Genomic DNA, 23,915 nt, shown 5'->3' on the forward strand with positions numbered 1-23,915 from the left:
GCCACTGCAGTGCTGCATACAAATGCTGCTAGAATGGGAGATGAAGATGGCTCGCTAATGGGGAGCTCAGAGGCATGCTTTCAGAACCATCCCATTACAAAGGATGCCGTCCCACAGAAGCTATGAACAAAAAGACCAATTGAGGCTCTGTTTGGGTCGGAAAGTGCTTTCCATGCCTCAGGGAGGAGTGAGGGCTGCAGAACTAGTGCTGCAGCATAGCGCAGGCATTGCAAGCTGCAAAACCTGTCAGCCAGCAACTTCGGCTTCGAGTAACAATCAAGTAAGTATTCGGCCGAATGCTGAATAGCTGGTTTTCAGCCGGTATTTGGCTGAATACTTACTCAAACCTGAAATTCGGTACACCCCTAGTAAACAGTGATGTTTCTAAAACTGACAAATAAAGTGTACAAGAATGATTTGGTCAATCCCACCATTTCAAGATATCTAGGGGAGATGTCACGTGTGGGCACCCATTCTGCCCTAATGGGGTAGAAAAACAGCATATGAGATACCAACGACATGCCAGAATTCCCCTCCTATAGATAACTAACATAGGCCAGACAAAACCTGTTAGAAGAAGGGTGTGTTAATAGAATGTGGTGCTTACAGACTAGTGAAGTGCTATACACTTGGAGAGAAATCTACATTGAAATAAAAATATAATTCTTTTATTGAATGTGTGTGCGTGTTTGTTTGCCAGCATACCTGCAAAGAATTGAAATTAAGAACTGTGAATATGAACCTATGTGCATTAGAGTGATTGTGCTACTTACAGCTTTTTGTTGCTTTGCTGTTTCGTATGCATCAAAAGCTAGTTATTTGTGTAGGCCATTTAGATTTTAAGTTTCCACCTTTTCAGTGATTCCTCTCATGCTGATTTACTTTTTGAATGTTAGCGCCTCAAAGTCTACTTGACTGATTGAGCTTATACGCTCCTCAGTAACAGCTCTTCCTGATCTGTAGTCTGCTTGTACTAAATTTCCCAGCACGCCCGGTCTTGAAAAACACATTGGCGCTGCGTTAGCGCTGACACGTTTGACAGGCCGGTTAGTGCCGGTTTGTGTCCGGAGAGTGGTAGGAGGAACTGCTCCTGTTCCTGCATACAGGTAACATTCTCATGTTCTGTTCTCCCCTCACTTGTGTCCCCATGGCAGCCACTATGGATGCTTTTCTGACCACACAAGTTAAACAAAAGGCCCTGGTTGTACCAAAGCAGAACAGTCGCCACTAATGCGCTCTGTCGACTCTGCATAAGGTGTAGCCATGTCAAGTGAGCTCCCACATGTGGACCCAGGTGTAACTACTGCTGACAGTGCCTCAGTGGGTGAGGTATGTGGAATAAGGCATGTGGACAGCCCATGCTAGGGGAAGATAATGCAATGTACAACCACCACCTCAATGGTAGTGCCTTCACTGCCCCCAGGACCTTCTCATCATGAAACAGTAATTGCCCCGCCCTTAGGACATAGCATGATACAAGGCACTCAGTTGACACATAAGCCATTAGCATGCCTGCTGCTCAACACTTGGTGGCTCTTCCCAGCAAACCTCCAATTCACATTTGAGGGCCAGTCACACACAATTAACTCACTGGAGGAGGCGGAAATCACCCTGCCAGGGGTGCCCCCTCAACCCCAGATGAAAACCTTACGAACCCATTGCCCATGGGAGGACCAAGAGAGGCCCCAAAATCCCAACTAAACTCCTGGGCTAGACTGGCAAGAGGGGGGAAAACCTACTCGCTGCTGAAGACATTATCAATTTCCTCGGGTTTCAACTACAGAGGCTCTACCACCAATAACCCCAGTAAAACCGCCCTACGCTTCTCATGATGAAACAAGGAAGATGCTTGGACTTCACGCGGCTTACACCAGCCTAGAGTGTGCATACACTCAACGGGCCTATCGACCTATAAGCCTAATTGGAACGTTGTTTTCATTGCTTGTTATGTTTTTAATTTTGTTTCAAGTTCACAAAAGTTAAAATCCCTGGTTGCAGCGGAAATGCATGAAGTCCACAGCTCCAAATGGCAACTGAAGACCACCAAATTCCAGACTCCTCCTTCCCATTGAAGGTGCTAGAACCACGGGAGACCATCCTACCCCACCAAAGGCTTCGCTTTGTGACTCTTAATACTAGAGGCCTGAATGCGCCCACCAAATGCAAATCAACTCTTTGATGCCTCAGTGACCTGGCGGTCTCAGTGATTTTCCTCCAAGAAACTCAATTGGTCCCAACTACCTTCCCGCGCCTGTGGAGTAGAACCTTCCCGAGACAATATCTGGCGTCCAGCGGCTCCAAAAAAGGAGGCTCAGAAATCCTACTGGCTAAGGCATTCTGTTAAATAGAGTTGGAAGTTCTGAAGGTTCCCAAAGGCTGTTATATTGCAATTAAAGATCAGCTATTTAGACCACCAGGGGGCGCAGGTGAAATGGCCGCCTGAGCACTGAGCTCCGGAAGAACCCTTGAACATCGGCGTGAATCTACAGCCTTGCCCAGCTCTCAAGCTTTTTGGTTGTCACTGAGGTGCAGAGCAAGGGATTGGCGATCGGCAGAAGTGCCCCGGAGGGAAATCGGTCGAGGCTTGGGGCTCGTTGTGGTCAGTGAGGAGGAGCCCCTCACCCCGTGCTTTACACCATCTCCCTGTGCTCGGCTGGTGCCCGCTTGGAGCGGAGTGGAGGAGGGAGCGTCAGAAGCCTCAGCTGTTTGCCCACATTCAGCGTCCTGCATCATTGGGACCGGCCTCTGGGTTTGCGGGTCCTGGTGTGGCGAGTGCCCGGAGCACTGGCCCCCGTAAGGCCCTAGGCCTGGCAGACGACTGGTGGAGAGTTGTGGTCAGCGGAGCCCGTCAAGACACACAGGATGTCCCGAGCAGAGACGTGGAGCAGTCCAGCATCCCAAAGGATCCCCCTCTGGCGTCCCGCTCTGTGTTAGAGTGGCTTGGTCCCCTACGTGGGTGCCCGGGGGAGCAGCGAGAAAGTCAAGGACAGCATCGGCAAGAACATCCGGTGCGGGCTGCCATTTCTTCCGATGGGTCTCCCCCTGCTGGCCGAAGGGGGCAGGGAATTGGAGTGAACCCTTGGAGGTGAGGTGAGGTGAGGCGAGGGGTGACAGGGGCAGTCGGAGAGCCCGAGTGCTGCCCTGTATCTCGGAGGCGACCACGGGGGCTACCGGGGTAGGCGCGCACAGCTGAGCGAGAATAGCGTGGCCACCAACCTACCCGGGCGACAGTGCCACCCATAGAAAGGTCTATAAACCAGCGATCCGTTGATGCCATCTCCAGGGAGCAGACAAGAAAGCAGCATACCCGGCTCCTGCCCAGAACCAAGCACGGCGGCCCCTCAACGAAGCTAGCAGTGCCGGGTCCGTGTGCAGCAGGCGCCGCATCGCAGGAGACTGCAACAACCATTTCTTTTAGTCTGGTGGAGCCGGAGGAGCCTCGTGGGACGCCTCAGTTGCAGCAGGTGAGGAGGAGCGGGGTGAAATAACTGTGAAGCTGCGCCGCCAGCAGCTCGACATCCCCGGTTGCTGGGCCTGATTGAGCATGTGGCTTTCACCCCCTCTATCTCATGTTATCTCCAAAGTTTAAAGATCCATGTGGAGACCCATTGGGGCACCGGGGCGGGTGGCGCCGCAGCTCCCCCCCCCCACCTTGTGGATGCGCCCATTGCAGGAACTGACAAATAGCAGTAGAAGGAAAGCTCACACTGTGTCTAAAGACATCGGGACTCCTGTTGTGCCTCCAGTCATAGCAACCGCCCAGACAAACGTAGTACCTTTGCGCTGTCCCCAGGCCTCCCTCCTCTAAACGTAATTGTGACTGAAATATCTACGGTAAAGTGTTGTGGAGAGGCTTGGCTGGTCCGTGTCCTCGGGGCCATGCCCCACCCCTCCTCACCACGAGGTGTGAATAGACTTGGAGGAGGCTGATTGTAATGCTGTGCGCACGCTCTAAGGCAGGTTGATAGGGGTCCAATTTGCCACAGGCCTGACCCATAGGTGCTGATATGCGGGAACACATGCCAGGTCTCCAGGACTGGGCAACACTGGGCGTTGAGATCATTTCAGCGGGTACACACCAGAGAATCATTGCGGGTTCAGCCCCGAATTCAGTGCAGCTTTCCAATTCTAGATGGGGGATGACTTTGTCCGCGTAGGTATCCTGAACGTGAAGGGGCTCAATTCTCCACAAAAAAGGTCTGTTAGCCAGAACTTTTCAGCAAGCCAAGCTTGATGTTCTCTTTGTCCAGGAGACCAAATTCAAGCATTCTCCACAGCACTCCTCGCAACAATTATTGTATTGCAGTGACCTTTTTGAGCGCTTAGACAGGGATAGGACTGGGTTCTTGATATGCAGGGGGGGGGGACTTTAACCTTGTACTTAACCCAGAGCTTGACTGGAAGTCATATAGAGAGGGGGCACGCCCCCCCAGTAGACAGAGGAGTCTTTCTCGACCTCGTCGCCAGGTTTGGCCTGGTCGACACTTGGCGCACACTGCACCCTCTTGACAAGTCCTACACATTTTACTTCCCTCCCCATCAAACCTGCATCCGTATCGATTACATTTTTTTAGAAGGGGACTTGGAACATCTTATCAGAGACTCTGCAAGAGATGTCATTGGCTGGACCAATCATGATATGGTTACTGTTGCCCTAGTTCTTGGCCCGGGAAAGCAGAGGGAAAAAAGATGGATATTTAATGACACATTACTCAAAGACGGTCCCTTTAGAGACCCTGGATGAGGAAGTCCGGGACTTTTTGAAAGAAATTGCATGGAGGGAATGTCCCTGAACACTATTTGGGAAGCTCATGGCACTATTTTGAGAAGGGGGACAATGCCCACACGCTGTTAGCTGCTAGACTTCGCAAGCAAAGAGCGGACAGAGCGGTCCCAAGGCTAGTCTCCCCCTCAGGAGCTACCTTGATAGACCCTCTGGCCATTACCGCCTGTTTTGCAGAATATTACCAACAGTTCTACTCATCCGAGATCGCATCCCAAACTGAGAACGCCCCAGTTCCCCACTTACTGTAAAATTTCCACCCATTTCAGAAGCCGACCGGGAGAAATTGAATGGGCCTATTACTGCATAGGAAGTCGACTGGGCTATCTCACACCTGAAGGCGAGTTCCGCACCGGGTGCGGACGGGTTCACCCCAGGTTATTTCAAGAGAATGAAGGGTGCGCTTTCCCCGTTCCTCGCCCGCTTATACAGCAACATTATGACCACCGGTGTGGCACCTGCCTCTTTTACAGAGGCTAGGATAATTTCCAAGGAAGGCAAGGACAAGTTGCTTTGCGAGTCGTTTGTTTGTTTGTTTATTTTATTTATATAGCGCGCCTGACCCAGAGGTATCTGGGCTCTTAAGGTGAAGATAATGGTTACAAGATACAGTTATATATACAGATTACAGAGTAGTAAATACATTTTACACATACATAATGCAGGAAATAGATTAAGCATCACAAGGGGGTGGTGGTACTATGAGGTGTAGGGTATAGGGTGTCCGGGTATCCGGTGTGAGGTGGGTATAGTTACTCTTTATTCAGTAACCATATGATGACGTGACTTCTGAATTTTTATAATGTTGGGGTAATTTTGATGTCCTGTGAAAGTGTATTCCATAGTTGGGCAGCAAGAACTGGGAAACTGGTTCCGCCAGCTCTTTTTAGATTGAACCTAGGCACCACTAGGCAGGAAGTGTTAGTGGATCTTGTGGTTCTAGTTGACTGTTTCAAGGTAAATTTATCTGTGAGATATGGTGGGGCTTGGTGGTTCAGAGCTTTGTAAGTGAGGCAGATGGTATTTAGGTCACTTTTTTTCTTGAATGGAGAGCCATTTGGAGGACTTTCTAGTTGCCGATATGTGATGTCTTCTCGGTATATTTAATGCCGCTATAAGCGCATTATTTTGCATTAACTGTAGTTTGTGGATTATAGATTTGTTGGCTCCTAGGTATAGGCCATTGCAGTAGTCCAATTTGGACTGACTAAGTGCTCTGGCCAGTATGAGGCAGCTATTGGAAGACAGTAAGGGTCTGCAGGCCCTGATCATCTTATCCGTAAGGAGGTGGCAGAAGCAGTCATGTTGATTTGTTTGGTGAGATTGGTGTTGGCATCAAGATAGAATCCAAGAGTTTTTACATTTTTGGCTATGTGAATATTATTACCATCGATAATGATGCTGCTGTATTTGGGACTCAATTTCGCAAAGTTATTGGGTGAGCCCACAAGGAGTAGCTCAGTCTTATCATCATTCAGGCAAAGGCCATGTGTGGACATCAATACCTGAATAATGGTGTAAACTTCGTTAATCCGACAGACGTCTTGGTCATTAGAACCTGATAATGTTAGGAGTATCTGGGTGTCATCTGCATAATTTGTGTAGGTGACACCCAGACGGTCCAGTTTATCAAATGGGGGCTTTGTAAAGATATACACAAGAGCTTTGTGGGACACAGTAGGTGATGGGGGATCGTATCGGCTGCATCTGTGGGTGAGAAGACACGCATGGTTCTATTTGTGAGGAATGATTGAATCCAAGTGACAGCAGAGTTGGAAAAATGTTTTGCCGATGAGAGGTGGTCGCATAAGATATTATGGTCAACCAGGTCTAAGGCTGCTGATAAGTCTAAGAGAAGTAGGATAACCGTTCTACCTTTGTCTTTTATTTCATCAATTTGGCTAAGCCGATCTCATTGCTCAATGTTGATGTTAAAGTCTACGCAAGCATCCTAGCTAGCAGACTTAACCTGGTTCTCCCCCAGCTTATTCATAGTGAACAGGCAGGATATGTCAAGGAGAGGCAGGGGGCGGGCAATATCCGTAAGATGCTGGATTTAATGGCGTCCTCAAGCCCCGCTGATGTCAATCCCATCTTTATTTTGGTCGATGTCAAGAAGGCCTTTTGACCGCGTTGAATGGCAGTACATGGAGCAGGTGCTGCAACAGGCGGGCCTGGGCACAGAATGGGTGCGGGGTGCACTGGCGCTTTATAGGAATACCCGTGCTAGGGTTGTGCTTAACAGGGTGGCGGCATCCCAATTTGCTTTGACCAGAGGTACGAGGCAGGGCTGCCCCCTCTCGCCATTGGTCTTCATCCTAACTATGGAGCTTTTAGCCCAAAGTATTAGAAATGACAGCAGAATAAAGGGACTCATTTAGGGGCCTTAAAGAATATAAGTTAGCTCTGTTCGCAGATGTCCTCTTGGTTTATGTTGCGCACCCGGAAGAATCCATTCCTGCACTGCTAGAGCAAATTGAGTTGTATGGCGCTCGCTCTGGGTTCTGCATTAACTGAGATAAGACCTTTGCCCTTCCCCTGGGAGACGTCTCCCTCGGCTCTGCTGGAGATCTGGCGAACTGGGTCCTTAAAACAACCCAGGGTAGTATTTGTTATTTGTGGGTGACAATTACCGAACAGCTGGATGCCCTATATCACGCTAATTATACCCCACTCTGGGCAGCCATACAGGCAGACGTAGAGTGCTGGAGAAAGCTAAATCTCTCCTGGGTGGGTAGGTTTACTTCCATTAAAATTAATGTGCTTCCGCGCCTCTTGTTTCTCTTTAAATCACTCCCTGTCTTGCTGCCAGACGCTTTCCTAGCGACAGCCAAAAAGGACGCTCATGGCCTTCCTATGGGAATGAAAGAGGCACCGAATTGCGTACAATACGCTTATCCTCCCAAAAGAAGAAGAGGGCCTTACTTATCCTGACCTTGAGGAATACTATAAAGCATCCCAGCTTCGGGTCCTAGTAGACCATATCTGGGAAACACCGTCCAAGCAGTTGGGTGCTTAGAAAACTGCCTGTTCGCCCCCGTCACCCTGAGTGAATGGCTGTGGGTTCCATATCAGTCCATGCCGCGTAGGATTCGTGAACATCCCGTTCTGAGGGTCCTGTGGGCAATATGGAGAGCTGTACAAAAATATGAGGGGATTACCTGTCAATCTTTCTGGCTCATCAGGTAAATATCAAACGTAATATAAAGGGCTTTTGAACCAGCATGAACAGGGTGACGAGGAAATCTCTTTAATTTTATTCTAAAAATTAAATGAAATTTTATGTCATACAAAAAATCTATTTCGAGGGTCCTCCGACGTATTCCATATCTATGACGGTAATCACCACAGCTGTGCTGCTTTGGAACATTTTTGGCTCCTGCGTCGATGACGTCGATACGCCGTCCTCGAGGACCTCCTCCGACGGCCGACGTCACCCGATGTGATAAGTAGGACGCACAACGCCCGTAGCCTCAGTTCCGTTTTTTTCGGCGAACGTGTTCGCTTCGTTAAATCTCGGTACACCTCGACTCTTTGGAGTTTCTGTTGTTCATCTTGGTTCTTCTAACCTGTTTGTGTACGATTTCTTCGCGAAGATGTCTACCTCGTCTTCCACACCGTGTCCGGGCTTTAAGAAGTGCGGGGACTGTGGGTCCAAGATGTCGGTCACAGACTCGCACGACGCCTGCCTCTGGTGCCTCGGGGAGGCCTATGACACGGATGACTGTGTCGACTGCCAGTCGCTCACGTCAAAAGCCTTGCGGGAGCGCAAGAAGAAGTTATTGGTAGGTAAGGTGTCCAAGCCCTGGAAGTCGAAGTCTGTGGGGCTTTCGACAGACGACTCGAGGGGCGACTCTCCGTGTCGTCGTCAGAAGTCCAGTGGGTCTCGGTCCCGGAGTAGGTCTCGCCACTTCTCTGCCTCTTCGAGGCACTCCCGGAAGCGCGGCCATCTTTCGCCTTCCCCGTCCTCATCCAAGGACTCCGCCCGTTGGCGGGTCACTTACCCCACCATGCATGCGACACCGGAGGGATGGGCTTCCTTCGGGAAGAAAATGTTGGCGATTCTCGAATCGCAGGGCACTGGTCCGTCCGCGCCTCCGAGTGGGGTCAGTCGTGATCAGCCGAGAGACGCTGCTCGCACGCCTTCGGGCTCGGGTGGTCTTCGCGATTCGCGGGAAAGGTCCCACTCGGACAAGGGGAATCATTCTCGACATTCCAGGTCCCGGTCCTCGGCGCGCTCGAGAACGCGTGAACCTGTGACGTCTTCGAGGAAGACGTCGATACCTGTGGTGCCGAGGTCGTCGACGGACTCTCTCTCGAGGCTCCGCCTCCGTGGAAGTCGTCGTCGGCGTCCAGGATGTCGAGGGACACGCTCGGGGCTCTGCCTTCGAGGCCTGTGTCGACGCCGTCGATGCTGTCGACGCCGCGTCTGTCATTGATGCCGATTCTCTCGACATCGGCGCCAATTCGCTCGACGCCCTCAACGCCTTTCGGGGCTGTGTCGACGGGGGTACCCCGTGGCTCGGGGGAACCACCTAGGAAGGCTCTGGTCAAGGTCAAGCATGGCTTTGGTTCCAGTTCTGTGCCTTCTTAACGCCATCTGGAATTCATTTCAGAGGGGGATGAGGGCCCTGATGATGGCATGGTGCCTGACACGGTGCCTGACGAGATGCTCTCGGGCCATAGCCAGTTTGAGGACCTGAGGCAGTCCCTACATGATGCTAGTGGGCTGGACACCTCGCCGGGGGTGGAGTTGTGTAGGCCTGAGCCTGGCACTCATGCCGATTCTTCGTACCGGCGACTTATGTCACGGGTCTCCGAGTACTTAGGATGGTCTGCTCCCCCAGGGGAGTTTGTTCAGGATGACCTTACGGATATCCTTGACATTGTTCCACCAACTGACCCGGTACTGCCATTCCATGTGGCTCTGCAAAGAAGGGTGCAGCGGCTTGGACTGCTCCGGAGAGTCACCCGGCAGTGAGCAAGTCTTTGCCACGAAAATACCGCCCAGCCAGTAGTGACCCCTGCTACTTGTCCAAGCACCCTACTCCGGAGAGTTTGGTGGTGCAGGTGGCTACGGCCCCGGCAAAGCAGGCGTCGTATCCTACCATCCCTCCTGATAGGGACGACAAGCGTTTTGACGGCTGGGCGAAGCAAGTGTTTTCTGCAGGGGGTATGGCGCTTCAGGCGGCCAACTCCATTTGTGCCTTGTCTCGTTTCATGCACACTCTGTAGAACTGTGTTTCCTTGGCGGCTGAACATATTCCCGAAGGGGATGAACGGGATGGTTTCCTTGCCATGGTTCAGGATGGCAAGGATGCTATGTTTGAGACCGTTCAGTCTGGTTTGGACATGGCAGATTGCATCAGCCAGTCCATGGCGGCGAGCACCGTGATACGCAGGTTTGCGTGGTTGAGGAAGTCGGGGTTTGCTCCTGATGTGCAGGCGCGGCTCCTCAACATGCCCTTTGAAGGGGAACCTCTTTTTGGCAGCAAGGCTGACGAGAGCCGGGGCGTGGCTTGGAAGGCCATGTAGAGGGTCGTGTTCGTGTGGAGCTCTGTTGATCCTGAGATGATCCTGTGGGAGCGGTGCGCGTGTGGTGACCAGCTGGCGCTGGAAAATTACATCCATGCGTGTGCACATGGAGGCGCCACCCGTTGAAAGTCTGGTGGGTGTAGAAGGCTCGGATCCCGAACTATCCCCATTTGTCTGCCGCGGGTCCCGGATCGGGGACAAGGACAAAATGGCGGCTGTAACAAAGGAGATTGCAGCGGCACTCTTGCGATCTCTGCCATCGTCCGTCTAGGACTGGCAAGGCCCCTGCGGTGAACTCCGCGATTATTGCCCGCGGGCAGACTGGGAAGCGGAGAGAGAGCGCTGGGAGAGCGCACGGCGGAGGACGCACGAACCTGAAGTGGATTTAACCCACAGGCTGTAAGGGCACAGGATCCTGCCGAGCGAACTGCCAGCCGTGACTGGGCCCGCGGCGGAGTCGTTGGAACGCCGCTGGCGCCCAGGAAGACACATTGTGGCAGCGCCGGAGGGGAAAGGCCGCGTGATTGTTGCATCGGCAACAAAGTAGCCACGGACCCTGTGAGCGGCGAAATCGTGGGAGCGGCTGCTGGTGCAGGCCCCTCGGCACTGCGAACCTACTCTGAGAAGGGAAAAACCCCATTGAGACTGCTGACAGACTGAGGCTGATCTACACTGCGTTCTGGATACCCTTGGGCTGGGTTGCCTGAGAGGAGGGCAGTCGTGGCCGCTGTGGGGTGCGCTGGGCCCCCCCTTGGAGACACGGAGTGAAGTGGATGCTGTGACACCATAGGGTCCAACACGGCACACCATATGAGTGTGCATTGGCCTGATCACGCCGGGCCTGCGCCTTGGAACGTCGGCGCGGATCAGCCGAACGGGATGATTTAAGACTTTTTGTTGATCCTTTGAATTCCTACTAGGGCCCCCTCTGAAGGACACAGGGGCCCCCTGAATATGGGTGCGGGAGTGCCACATTTGTGACCGCCCTATACACCGGATGGCCTTGAGCCTGCGAAGCGAAGGCACGAAGGGGATGGGTGAGCGCTCTTGAGCGCTGTTCATTGATGATGCACGGCAGAGCCCGGTAACATAACACCGAGGGCGCGTGAGTACGTAGGAGGACACAGCCCACTCTGGGCGCGTGCGGCAGATAGGTGCAGGTTTGGACAGCAGTGGGTGGTTTGTGACCACGCGGACAGTGGTGGGAAGAGAAGCACGGCAGGGTCATGCCCAACTGACGCAGCAGGATGTCCTCCAAAGTGGGTGCATGGTGGCCAATATATAACTTACGCTAGGCTTGTGAAAAAGACTAGAGAAAGATGGCCTGAGACAGTGCTTGCGGAGGATCCTGATGCCTCCCTGGAAACTATGTATGATGTATCGGAGGGCGGGCACGAAATATCGAGGATCGAGGATATACAAGCTCCTGCGAGTAAGGGCTGGGAAGGAATTGCTCCAATTGAGACAAGATTGGGAAGAGGAGGTGGGAGGACCCATGACAGACGGGCAATGGGAGTGGGCCCAGAGATACCATAAAAAGGTGTCCCGGAACGCGAGATTCCAACAACTTCAATTGTACGTTACCCATAGGGCTTATCTGACTCCCGGGAAAATTGCAAAGTTTGGGGGACCGGCTACGCAGCAATGCCCCAGGTGTGGGGGGGGGGTGGATGCGGGGCTGCTACACATGTTTTGGGCTTGCCCGGAAGTGCACAGGTTTTGGGATGAGGTTAAAACGAAACTGGCTGGTGGGGGAGTGATGTTGGACGTGGAATCAACCTGGTCATGCATGCTTGGGCTTTTTCCTAGACCCCGACATTCAAAACACATAAGCAAGATGAAGGACTTGGCTTATGTTTTGGCCAAGCGCAGGATTGCCATGGGCTGGAAGGCGGCCCACAGACCTAGGGTGGAGCTATGGTGGGCGGACCTCTTAAAATGGGCGGAAGCTGAATCTGTGGTCTGGTTTGAAACGGTCACTAGGGGGGCGAAGAGGAAGTAGGGCCCCTGCTGGACTGGCGGCAATTGGTGGCCTCTATGGCAAATCCTCACCAGGGTAACAACGGAACAGAGGACTCGGATGATGACCGCTTAAGTATTGTGCTACCCGATAATGCTCCAGGAGACAACATGTGAGAACTGGCTCTAGTTCGGGGGGGGGGGGGAGTTGGGGAGTTCTAATGGAAATGTGATGGTCGAATGATGTTTTCTTTGTGTATTGAAGCAGTTGTAATGTGTGTTTTGTTTGGTTTTGAAAATATAATAAAAAAAAATTAAAAAAATAAAAAGGCTGATGAGAGCCTTGAGAGGTTGCAGACGTCAAAGCTGCAGCAAAGTCATTGGGCGCTGCAGTTCGACAACCTCCGCTTTTTCGTCCTAGGGGACAGCAATGGAGGGGAGGTTCCTTTCGTTATTACTCCTCCTTTGGTAAAGCGAGAGGAGCTGCCAGTCAAAGGGGCCACCGTAGGAGTGCCAGAGGTGGAAAACAAGGTACTCGAGGTGCCAAGGCCGCTCAGGCTGTTGCCTCTTTGCCCTCAGGCACGGCCGCAGCCGCTCCAGCTCAGTCATGAGGCCATGTCCCATGGTTCGCCGGTTGGGGGAAGGCTGGCGCAGCAACTTGCAGAGTGGCGTGACATTACTTCAGATGTGTGGGTTCTGGAGATCATAACCCACGGCTACTGTCTTCCTTTCCGGCAGAGGCCTCAAGACAATCCACCGGGGAATCTCTCTTTGAAGAGTCCGGATCTGCTCCTTGCGCAGGAAATTCAATCCCTGCTGGAGAAAGGCGACATAGAACTGGTGCCTGTAGCGTAGAGGAACAAGGGATGGTATTCTCCTTATTTTCTGATTTCCAAGAAAGACAGGGGATTGAGACCCATCATGGACTTGCACGGTTTGAACAACCTCCTCAGGAAGGACAAGTTCAAGATGGTTACTCTTTCTCAGGTCCTCCAGGCCCTTCACCTTCAGGACTGGTTGGTGTCTCTCGACCTCAAGGACGCCTATTTTCATGTGCCTATCCATCCAAAGCACAAGAAGTACCTGAGGTTTGCGGTTGGCGACTCGCACTTTCAGTTTCGGGTCCTGCCATTCGGCTTTACCTCCGCCCCAAGGGTCTTCACCAAGCTCATGGTAGTGGTGGCAGCGCACCTCAGGAAAGGGGGGGATTCACGTCTACCCCTACATGGAAGATTGGTTGATCAGGGCGCGCTCTCCTGAGCAAGTCCTGGATCATCTGTCAGTCACCTGCCACTCGCTCCACAAGCTGGGCTTCTCCCTCAACTTAAAGAAGTCCCATTTGACACCAACTCAGAGGCTCCAGTACATCGGAGCAGTGCTCGACACGTCCCTGGGGCAGTGTTTTCCTCCCCAGGTGAGGGCTCATCACATTCAGCAGATGGTGCACAAGTTTCAACTTGCTCAGACTCTCCAGCGTTTGAGTTCTTGAGACTGCTCGGCCTCATGGCATCCTGCATTCTTCTGGTGCCAGAGGCCAGGTTGTGGATGAGATCTTTGCAATGGGCACTCAAGCTCCAGTGGTCTCAGTCCTCCGACAGGATGTCGGACCCTGTTCAGGTGCCGTCTTCGGTCGCCCAGGACCTTCTGTGGTGGACCGACGAAGGCAATCTGATGAGGGGGGCTCCAGTTTGGCTGCCCTGGCCGGAGGTGACGATCGTGACGGACGCATCCCTCACAGGATGGGGAGCTCATGCCAACAAGTTGACAGTCAGCGGTCGTTGGTCTCAGTCGGAGTCCAGGCTCCATATCAATCTGTTGGAGCTGAGGGCCGTCAGGCTAGCCCTGAAGGCTTTTCTGCCGACTGTGCGAGGAAAGAATGTCCTGATCCTGACGGACAACACGGTGGCCATGCACTACCTCAACAAAAAGGGGGGGCAGGGTCACTTCCTCTGTGCAGGGATGTGATGCAGCTCTGGTTCTGGGCAATCCAGCAGGAAGTTTCGATCTCTGCAGTTCATCTGGCAGGAGACGAAAACGAGACGGCGGATGCTCTGAGCAGGCAGACCGCGATCTCTCACGAGTGGGAGTTGGCTCAGGAGATTCTCCTGGAGATCTTCGCCCTTTGGGGGACCCCTCAAGTGGATCTCTTCGCCTCCAGTGTCAACCGGAAGTGCGAGAGGTTCTGCTTGCGGGAATTTCCTCCAAAAGGAGCCTTAGGAGACGCGTTCGTGGTGGAGTGGTCATTCCCACTGCTGTACGCGTTTCCTCCAGTCCGCGTCATCCCGCAAGTACTGCGGAGGTTACGGAGGTTCGGTTCCCGGATGATCCTCATTGCTCTGGCGTGGGCCCGGAGGACGTGGTACCCGGACCTTCTCGACTTGTCCATCTGTCCTCCACGTCGTCTTCCCTACCGAGATGATCTGCTCTCACGGGAGGGGGGGGTCAGGTTCTCCATCCAGAGGTCAGGTCCCTCAACCTTCATGCTTGGTTTCTGAAAGGTTGAGGTATAAGGATTGGGACCTCCCTGAAGACGTGATGGAGGTGTTGCTTTCGGCCAGAAGGCCCGCAACCAAGTCCCTGTATCGTTGCCATTGGAGTAAGTTCTGCGACTGGTGCAGGGTTAAGAATGTGGATCCTTTTGCATGTGAAATTCCCATGGTTTTGTCTTTTTTGCTTTCTTTGGCCCACAGGGGCCTTGAAGTGGGTACCATTAAAGGGCACCTGGCGGTGCTGTCCATATTTAAGTGCTCGTCTGAAGAGTGTTCCTAATTTAAAATTCCTTTAATTTCTCAGTTCCTGAAAGGGCTCACTAATGTGTTCCCTCCGTCATCTTTCCAGGTGCCCGGTTGGGATTTGAACCTTGTTCTCAAGTTTCTGATGGGTGCTCCGTTTGAGCCTTTGCATTCATGCCCTTTGAGACTGTTAACTCTGAAAACTGTATTTTTAGTTGCGGTCACTTCCGCTCGCAGAGTGAGTGAGTTACAGGCACTTTCAGTTAAACCACCCTTCACTGTGTTTCATAAGGACAGGGGGTTGTCCTTAGAGTTCGTCCTTCTTTTCTTCCGAAGGTGGTGTCGGAATTTCATTTAGGCCAGAAGGTTGTTCTTCCGGCATTTTATCCTCATCCACATCCTGGTAAGGAAGAGGAGAGGCTCCATAGGCTTGATCGTAGGAGAGCGTTAAACTTTTATATTTCACGCATGTCCCGGGTCGGAGTGAACGATCAGCTCTTTATTGGTTACGCTGGAAAGCGTTTGGGACAGGCTGTGACGAAACAGACTTTGTCTCGCTGGATTATTTTGGCTATCTCTTGAGTGTTGCCGCTTGGCGGGTAAGGACCCCCCAGTCAGCTTGCGGGCCCATTCTACCAGGGGTATGGCTGCCTCTACTGCCCTGCAGAGGGGTTACTATTCGCAACATCTGTGATGCAGCCACCTGGGCTTCGGTACATACTTTTGTACGTCACTATTCCCTCGATTCCATCCGGGGGCAGGATCTGGACTTTGGCAAGGCGGTCCTTTACTCCGCAATTTGATTGGGCATGCCAAATTTCTGTTTTCTAAATTCTTTTCCCACCTCCTTGCATTGGTACTGCTTTGGGAGTTTGTCATAGATATGGAATACGTCGGAGGACCCAATCCCCTCGAAGAACAAGGTACTCTCTTATCTGGTAACGTTCTTTCGATGGGATGGTCCGACGACCCGGGGGTTCTTAGACACTGAGCCTCCCTCAAAAAACTGTTTTTTCTGCAGTTTGTCCACCTTCCCCATATTGATTTCCAGTAGGCAGACACCCGGTGCTGCCACAGAGCCCTACACAGTGCTGAACACAGATGGTGGGGGGCCCAGACACAGCCAACCATGCACAAAGTAGTCCCTTGTCTGCCCACTCACAAGTGCAGCTGACCAGATACTATATCCAGGCCCCCCGCACACTTGCAGAGATCAAGGCCGGATGATCCTCCAGCCAGTCGTGGCCCGTGCGCCACAAGGAAATCACAAGCACTCTGCAGCTCCAGTAGCTCTCCGTTGGCCCCAGCCGCCGGCTCGCTTTCTCTCTGCAATTGTTGCACACTCCGTGACTGTATGCAGACTGGTTGGCCTCCCTAAGCCGTCCCCACCTGAGCCACCGTCCCACCACCAGGTGCCTTTGCGCTTCTACAAGCCACTGGTCCCACACTCGGAGCACCTCACAGGCTACTGGCTGTGCGGGCTCCAGCGCTCCAATCCCCCAGATGTCAAGGGCACCGGCACCCGAACACCAGCCTGGCCCTCCTCACGTCGTTGGAGCCACAGGTCTTCCTTGGCTGTGCAGGCCACACAGGTCACAACCCCAGGACACTGTCTCGTCTTGGGCTGCAGCACCGCAGTCACCCCGGGGCTGCACCGGAAGGTTCTCCACCCCTTCATCTGCTAGTGGGTCCTTTCTGAGCAGTCACCACGGCCACACTCTGCCGGATATCCTTGGGCTGGCTGACGGAGCTCACACGGAGACCGCCTTGCTGGATCCAGCTCTCCAGCGCCTCCCGGATCTACCCTTCTTATTAGTAACAGTATTTGCATGTTTTTCTTATATTTACATTTTCTTCCCCAATTTTGAATAGTCCTTCATATGCACATTCTTACCCCGCTCATTCAGAGTATTTCAGGGGGTCTCCATCATTTGGTTCACCTGTATCTCTTCTTCATCATTGTGAACTATGAGTATCGAGTCATTCACATTAATAACCCCTTCCTACAGAGCACCTTCAAATCCAACTGTATCCTGTTTTTTCTCGTCTTCGTCGGCCTCCATTTCCCTGGAGTTTTTCTACTATTAGTTAGTATTATGCCCCCTAGCATTGCTAAACCACCCTTAATTACTTTTTGTTCATTATACATTGTACTGCACAGTGTAAACAGGGCTTTAATTATTTGAATATGCTCCAGTTCATAGGAGGTTTCTTCATCAGAGGATTCAGAAGATAAGAAAGACTCCTCTGTAACGGGGGACAAAACATATGCTCTCTCGGCTATTGCAGCCAAATCAGGTGATCTTTCCATGTTGGTCAAAGGGACGATCTCTTCATTTAGACCCACAAATTCCATCATAGTGTCATTAAATGTCCTCTCCATGGTGTTATCTCTCAAATTCAGCACCATGTTTAACAAGGAGTTTTATTTAAAGCGCACGTCAGCCCGGGGGCATCGTGGAGCTGTTACATGAAGACATAATCTGGTTACAATGGAAGGAAGATGGTTACAAAGCAATTTTCATTACAGGACACATTCGTATCAGACATATGCAAGCTAGTGTAGGTGAGGGAGGGAGGATGTTAGTTGAATAGTGTGTTTTTGAACGATTTGCGAAAGGAGTACAGCAATGGTTCTGCTCTGAGTGAGTTGAGGAGGGCATTCCAGAGCTTAGGTGCTATGAGTGGGAAGCCAATGGCGCCAGCTTTGGCTCTTCTTACAGTGGGTACTCGGAGTTGGTTGGCGTGATGGCTTCTTCTAGGACGGATTGAGGAGTTCTTTGTTATAGTTTCAGATAGGTAGGGGGTGCTGTGTAATTGATGCACTTGTGTGTGAGAGTGAGAAATTTAAAGTTGATTCTTTCCTTGACTGGGAGCCAATGGACGAGCCTTCTGGCCTGTGAAATACGGTCAGTTTTGGGGATGTGTAGTGCAGCGCGAAGGGCATTATTTTGCACTATTTGGAGCCTGCTTAGGTTTTTAGTCGATATGCCTGCCAGGAGGGTGTTGCAGTAGTCCAATCTGGCTCCTATAGTAGCTCAGGATATGGAGCGGCAGTTGGGCGTGGTAAGGTATGGTTTTATGGCATAAATGAGTTTGGTGGTCAGAGCAGATGCTGAGGCGATTGCGCTGGTTTGTCTGGTCATGGAGAGTGTGGCGTCTATGTAGACTCCTAAGGTCTTGACGGCAGAGGAGACAGGTATGCTAATACTGTCGATAATCATGTGAGATTAATTGGGGCTGAGTTTAGTTAGTGTTTCGCTGGGGGCTAGGATGATGATTTCGGTTTTGTCTCCGTTTAAGCAGAGACCATTGATAGCCATCCAGGTTTGGATAGTGGAGTAGATTTTGAGGAGGGCTTCTGAGTCTAGGTCGTAGTCTCCGGAGAGGGGTGGGAGAACTTGGGTGTCATCAGCGTAGTTTGTGTAGGCTATGTTGAGGGAGTCCAATAAGTCAGAGGGGTTTGGTGAATAGGTTGTAAAGGGTTGGTGCAGTGCAAGACCCTTGTGGGACTCCACAATTTATAGTGTTGGGGGGGCTGGCCTGGTCTGAGTACACTTTCATGGCCCTACCTTCAAGGAAGGATGTGATCAAATGGTTGCCTTGTGAGAGAAGTGTGCAGCATTGAAGATGTGAGAATGCTCTGGTCGACCAGGTCAAATGCTGCAGAGAGGTCGAGCAGTAGGAGGAGAGCAGGTTTGCCTGTGTCCATTATTTTGGTAATTTGATTCTTTAGATCTAGAAGGGCAGTTTCAGTCCCATGGCCTTTGCGGAAACCTGATCATCTTTTGCCTAGGATGGTGTTGTTTTCCAGGTAGTGTTGGATTTGGTTGTGTGCAGCTTTGTCCCCCCTTTTTCTTCCTGCATTTATCGGACCTACCCTGTCTGCTGCCTTAAACCTAACACTTGCAAATTGCTGGCTGCATTACCACTGTTTGTTGCCTTTATTATTTATTTATTGTTATTTATCTGTTTCTCCTCTGCTTCGCACTTTCCACCTCTCCCCCTTCCATGCACTTTTCCCCTCCCCCCTCTCCCATGCACTTGCGCATTCTCAATGTCACTGGGCCTAGTAAGATCGCTGTTTTGTTCTCCCCAGTTCCCATCCCTTGCCTTGTCGCGCTCTGAAACACTTGTGTACGAGCGCGATATTGATAAAATATCAATCAATCAAGGAGGGTGGGCAGATATCCCCTTTGCAGGTGGAAGGTTTGATTTTTTCTTTTTTTTTTTTTTTGAGGAGGTCCGTGACTTCCCTCTCTGAGACTTCTCTGAAAGTGAAAAGGGGTGTTTATGAGAGATAGGTATTAGTGGGAGGTGTGGGCAAGCAGGTGGGGGTGTTCAGAGGCTTGCGTTGGGAGGCTATTTTGTTTTGGAGTGTGTTGACTTTATTGAGGAGAGCAGACTGAATGCCTGTGCACCATGCTTCATCTTTGATGATTTCGTCTGGGCTGGAGGCAGGTGTGGAGAGTTCTTTGAATATGGAGAATATTTCTCTTGATTTGGAGCTGGCATTAGTGATTCTCTGGTTATAGGATTCAGATTTAGCGTGGAATATGGCTTTTTTGTAGGTCAATGAGATATCTTTGAAATCGTTAAGAGAAGATTGGTTAGGCGCTTATTGCCATCTGGATAAAGCTTTGCGTTTCTTGGTGCAAAGGTCAGATAGTCCTTCAGTGAACCAAGAGTTGCAGTGCATTGACTTTTTTCCCTTTTTTTTTCTTCTAGAGGGGCAATGAGTTTGATGGCTTGAGTGAGTGCACTGAAGTAGATGTTGGCGAGAGAGGTAGGGTCATGGGTAAATGGAGGCTTGATTTCAGGGATATCGAGGAGAGGGGCGAGGTTGGAAGCAGTGAGTTTTTTGGGGCTTCTTTTGCGGGGGGGGCATGATTTAAAGTTTTATGGGTGGGCATGGTAGGAATGGAGAATTGAATGAGGTAATGGTCCGTCCATAGGAGAGCCGAGATGGAGGTGATTGCAGATGAGCAGTTGTGATCAGCTAGCCAGGTCCAGTTCCGAATTTTCTTCCTCCTCAGAGGGATCTTTACATTCTGTCTCCGTGAGCATTGTTTTTGTACTACTGGTTTCACTAATTGGTTTCAGGTTGGTTGTAATTGTTTCCTGACCCGTCCTTGGGTCACCACTCTCCTCCCAAACGGCCTCAATAATCCCAAGCTCCACTCTATTAGTCTTTAAATGGGCACTTATCTTATTGTTTTTTTTTATTAATTGTACTTTTCTTCATATCTCTTGAGGCCAACAATGGTCTACATGTACATGCGCTTTTCACCTCTCTTCTCAGGTGATATTTCCTTGCAGTTGCGGGCATACTCCAAGATTAAGTCTGTAACAGGAGATTTGAGTGTTTAAAACTCAGTCATGCACATTATACACTGTTAGAGACATACCATCAGGGACTCTCTGTTAAAAGGGATCCTTTCCATCAACGTGTAAATAGCCCTCTATTTTCCATACACGTTTAGAGATCTATCTCCGTTAAAAAGAAATCATAAAAATCATAAGAACGCCACTTCACCACTCACCGCCAGCTGAATAGCCCAACAGCACTCAACTGGCCACTCCTCAGGTGTGCACGCGCAGGTTTAAACCAGAAGAGTCCTTTTAAATTCTCCCTCTAAGATCGTAGCTCTTTCGGTGATAAGCTCCAAAGGCAGAAGAAGTCCGTCACGCAGCCCAATAGCACTTGACAGGGTATTCCTCAGGTGCGCCTTCCATTGTTCCATTGTTATAATAGACATTGCATTTACACCAGAGGCTTGCTTTTTGGGATCTTTGAAAGATTTACTAACACCCGAGAGAGTGGTGGGGAGATCCTTTGCTACTAAAGTTGTACTGATTGCTAAACTGTTGATTGCTACATATTGGAAATCGCTGCACTGCCCCTCTTCATTGTATTTGTGTACATGCAAATAGATTACCTATGTCCTCTATGAAAGACTAGGCCATTTTTTTTTTTTTTGTTTTTGCAGCATGTGGGCTGGGTGCTTTTTGGACTATGTACAACACACTAACCAAGACCTTACTTGATGAACCAAGCTGAGAGCACTGAATATATTAAACCGCTATTAATTTGGTGTGCATCAGTTTACCCGCCCCTGCCCCCTTTTTTTTACTACAACTGTAACTTTGACGTGACTCACTTTTTCTCTCCTTTGTACTACTCCTTATGATTAGCGATCTAGAACCAGTATTGGTAATATTAACCTTTTATGTTAGCACTTTGTCTGATGCTAGCCATGTGGTGACCCTGGGTGGGAAGGGGGGGTCAGAAGGAGAAGGGGTTCCAGGGGAAAAATTAAGTTAATTATGGTTGTTCTAGTTCATTTTGGTTGTACTGTTTGGTTAGTTATTTTTTGAATTGCTAATATATAAAACCAATAGAAATCTACAGTTTAAAACAAACACTTGTATTTGAATTTGGTCCGTACTGTCAACATGTCTGGTCTACCATTTGCCTTCTGTTTTCATTTTAACTGGGTATGGGCGTAGGGACTTAAGCATCCCAAAATAATGAAGAGTTTGATTAGACGGCTGCGTGGCTGCGTGCTGGAAATTCGGTACTGCTCAAGGATGGTAGTTCCTTTTCAAGGTTAATGAACTTAAATTTTCTAGATCAGGGGTCTGTATCCTTTGGCTCCGATGTCTTGGACTACAACTCCCATCAGTCCCAAACAGCATAGTCCATGCTGGGGGTTCATGGGAGTTGTAGGCCAAAACATCTGTAGAGCCACAGGTTCCACACCCCCTGCTCTAGATTGAGGCCTATTGTGCGTGCCTTTCTTATGTTTGTCCCTCCATTTATTAAAGGTAGTGGGCCTGCTGCCCAATTTTCTTTGCTAGATGTTTGGCATCTCAGTTGACCGTTGCCATATAACATCTGGCCATTGGCATATCAGATGTTGCCCTCTTTTGTTTTAAGACTCTGTTCAAATTTTGTCTGAAAGCACTCTCTCTTAGCCATTCATGTTTAGAAGAGGCTGAGATTGAAATAACACAGGAGTGTTCCATTCTTGAGTGCATGTGGTTTGCTTTGCTTTAGGCTTAGCTTCTCCTTTTTCTCATTCCACTACGGTGAGCTTCTACAAGTTATTGCTAATGTAATTAAGAAATCAAAAAGCCATTAAGATGCAACATTCTTTTAAACTAGGAACGAATGTTGGCTCACCGAACACTTGATTTTTGGTTTGACCATTTTTTTTGTAAAGAAAACAAAATGTTGCCTATTTCTTGTTTGCCTAATCCGTTCTGTTTTCTTGTCTAGGCTTACAGTGGAACACAGCCAACAGAAGAGAAGGAAAAAATTGTCTGGGTCAGATTTGAAAGCGCAGATATAAATGGTACGATTAGATCGCTTTATACAGATGTATTCGTCCCTCACATTTGTTTGGCAATTGCTTTTCAAGTAGAATATTGACATTTAGAAGATTGTTATTGATGTATTTACTTTGGAATGCACTAATAGACGTTGACTCTGCGGGAAACTTTACCTTTTTTCTTTAACAAAAACGTTCTTTATTGGTACACTTGGCGGCACACAACAATTTACAACATAATAGGGCATTTGAACAAATATGACATCAGGGGTTTCATTGATGAGATCTGAATGTAAGCATCACAACATACAGAGATGTTAAGTATGCATTTATAGAGGAGGGTGAGTTCATACTGTTCTTAAAGTAGGGGATTTAGTGTTGGAGGAGGAGGGACAGTTCAAGTTGGTTGGGGTGACAAGGGTGTAACCAGACCTGTTGTGCACCAAAGACACAGTTTAAGTAGGTGCCAAATGCCTCGCAGTCGGAACTCAGGTGGTTGCATGCGGGCCCACTGGTCTTCCATATCATTGGCCCATATTGCATCCTTTAACCAGTGATCTTTGTTAGGGTGGGGGTGTACACTCGTCCAGCGCAGCAGGACACATCGCTCGGCTAACAGGAGGCACAAGCGTACAAATGTACACACATTGCCCAGTGGTGGGTCAAGAATATGGAACAAGCACAGTAATGGTAGTGGGGTGACAGCCTTGCCAGTCATTTCTGAGAGTGTAGTGCATACATCATTCCAGAAGGTCGTGAGTTGTGAGCAGCCCCACATCATATGAAAGTATTGGGCATGGGTTAAATTACAGCGTGGGCATGACCCAGACACCCCTCTTTGGAAAACATGCGCAATCTGTCTAGAGAGTAGTGGTACAGGTGCAGCACCTTAAGTTGTATCAGTTGAAATGGGGAATTATATGACACTGTGCGTGTCTGTGAACACATGTCGGACCAGAGGTCGTCAGATACATCTAGTTGGAGATGTTCGCCCCATTTAGCTTGTGCAATGTGGTGTATCGCACCAGAGTGTATTTGAATTAAATGATATAAGGATGATACTCGGCTGCAGCTGTCGCCTGACGTCAGAACAAAACCTAGCATGGGGTCGTTAACAGGCTTGATCGGAAAACAATTCCCTCAATTTTTGCAGGCCTTGCGCAGACCAGCGCACTGCAACCACTGTGAGGACGTCGTGCTCGCAAGCCCAGGGACATCAGTCATTTGTATGAAGTTACTATCGATATATAGTGACCCCAGTGTGTGAAACCTCTGTCACAGCCTGGCTCCACCAGAGCCGGCGGCGACTTGTGGTAAGGCCGGAATACAGTTCCAGAGGGGAAAGTCTTTGTGATATGGTGCGTGGACACCTGTCTCCCTCAATATCTTGCGCTAGGCTAGTGCTGTGACAGTTGCAGGATAGAATCCGCAGTCTGCAAATGTAGCAGGAAAAACCAGTGATCGCAGATCTTTGTCTCCCGCAGAGTGTTTTTCTAGTAACATGTGGGGAGCAACCGAGTTATCGCTGAACCAGGGGGCCACAAATTGTGCCTGCACAGCTATCCAGTAGAG

At 50.2% G+C, this 23,915-nt stretch overlaps 1 protein-coding gene across 4 annotated transcripts in view; it reads left to right on the forward strand.

Annotated features, from left to right (window-relative positions):
• The window catches only part of BCAS3 (BCAS3 microtubule associated cell migration factor), a 3,943,855-nt gene that overhangs the window by 293,905 nt on the left and 3,626,035 nt on the right, over positions 1–23,915 (forward strand). For all 4 annotated transcript variants that reach the window (XM_069615076.1, XM_069615077.1, XM_069615079.1 and 1 more), the window contains exon 4: positions 22,292–22,367. In XM_069615076.1, the coding sequence (XP_069471177.1) occupies positions 22,292–22,367 (76 nt within the window). The remainder of the gene's footprint in view (positions 1–22,291; positions 22,368–23,915) is intronic.

This window comes from Ambystoma mexicanum, chromosome 9 (genome assembly GCF_040938575.1).
Source record: "Ambystoma mexicanum isolate Mex_15411 chromosome 9, UKY_AmexF1_1, whole genome shotgun sequence".
In the NCBI taxonomy this organism is placed as follows: Eukaryota; Metazoa; Chordata; class Amphibia; order Caudata; family Ambystomatidae; genus Ambystoma; species Ambystoma mexicanum.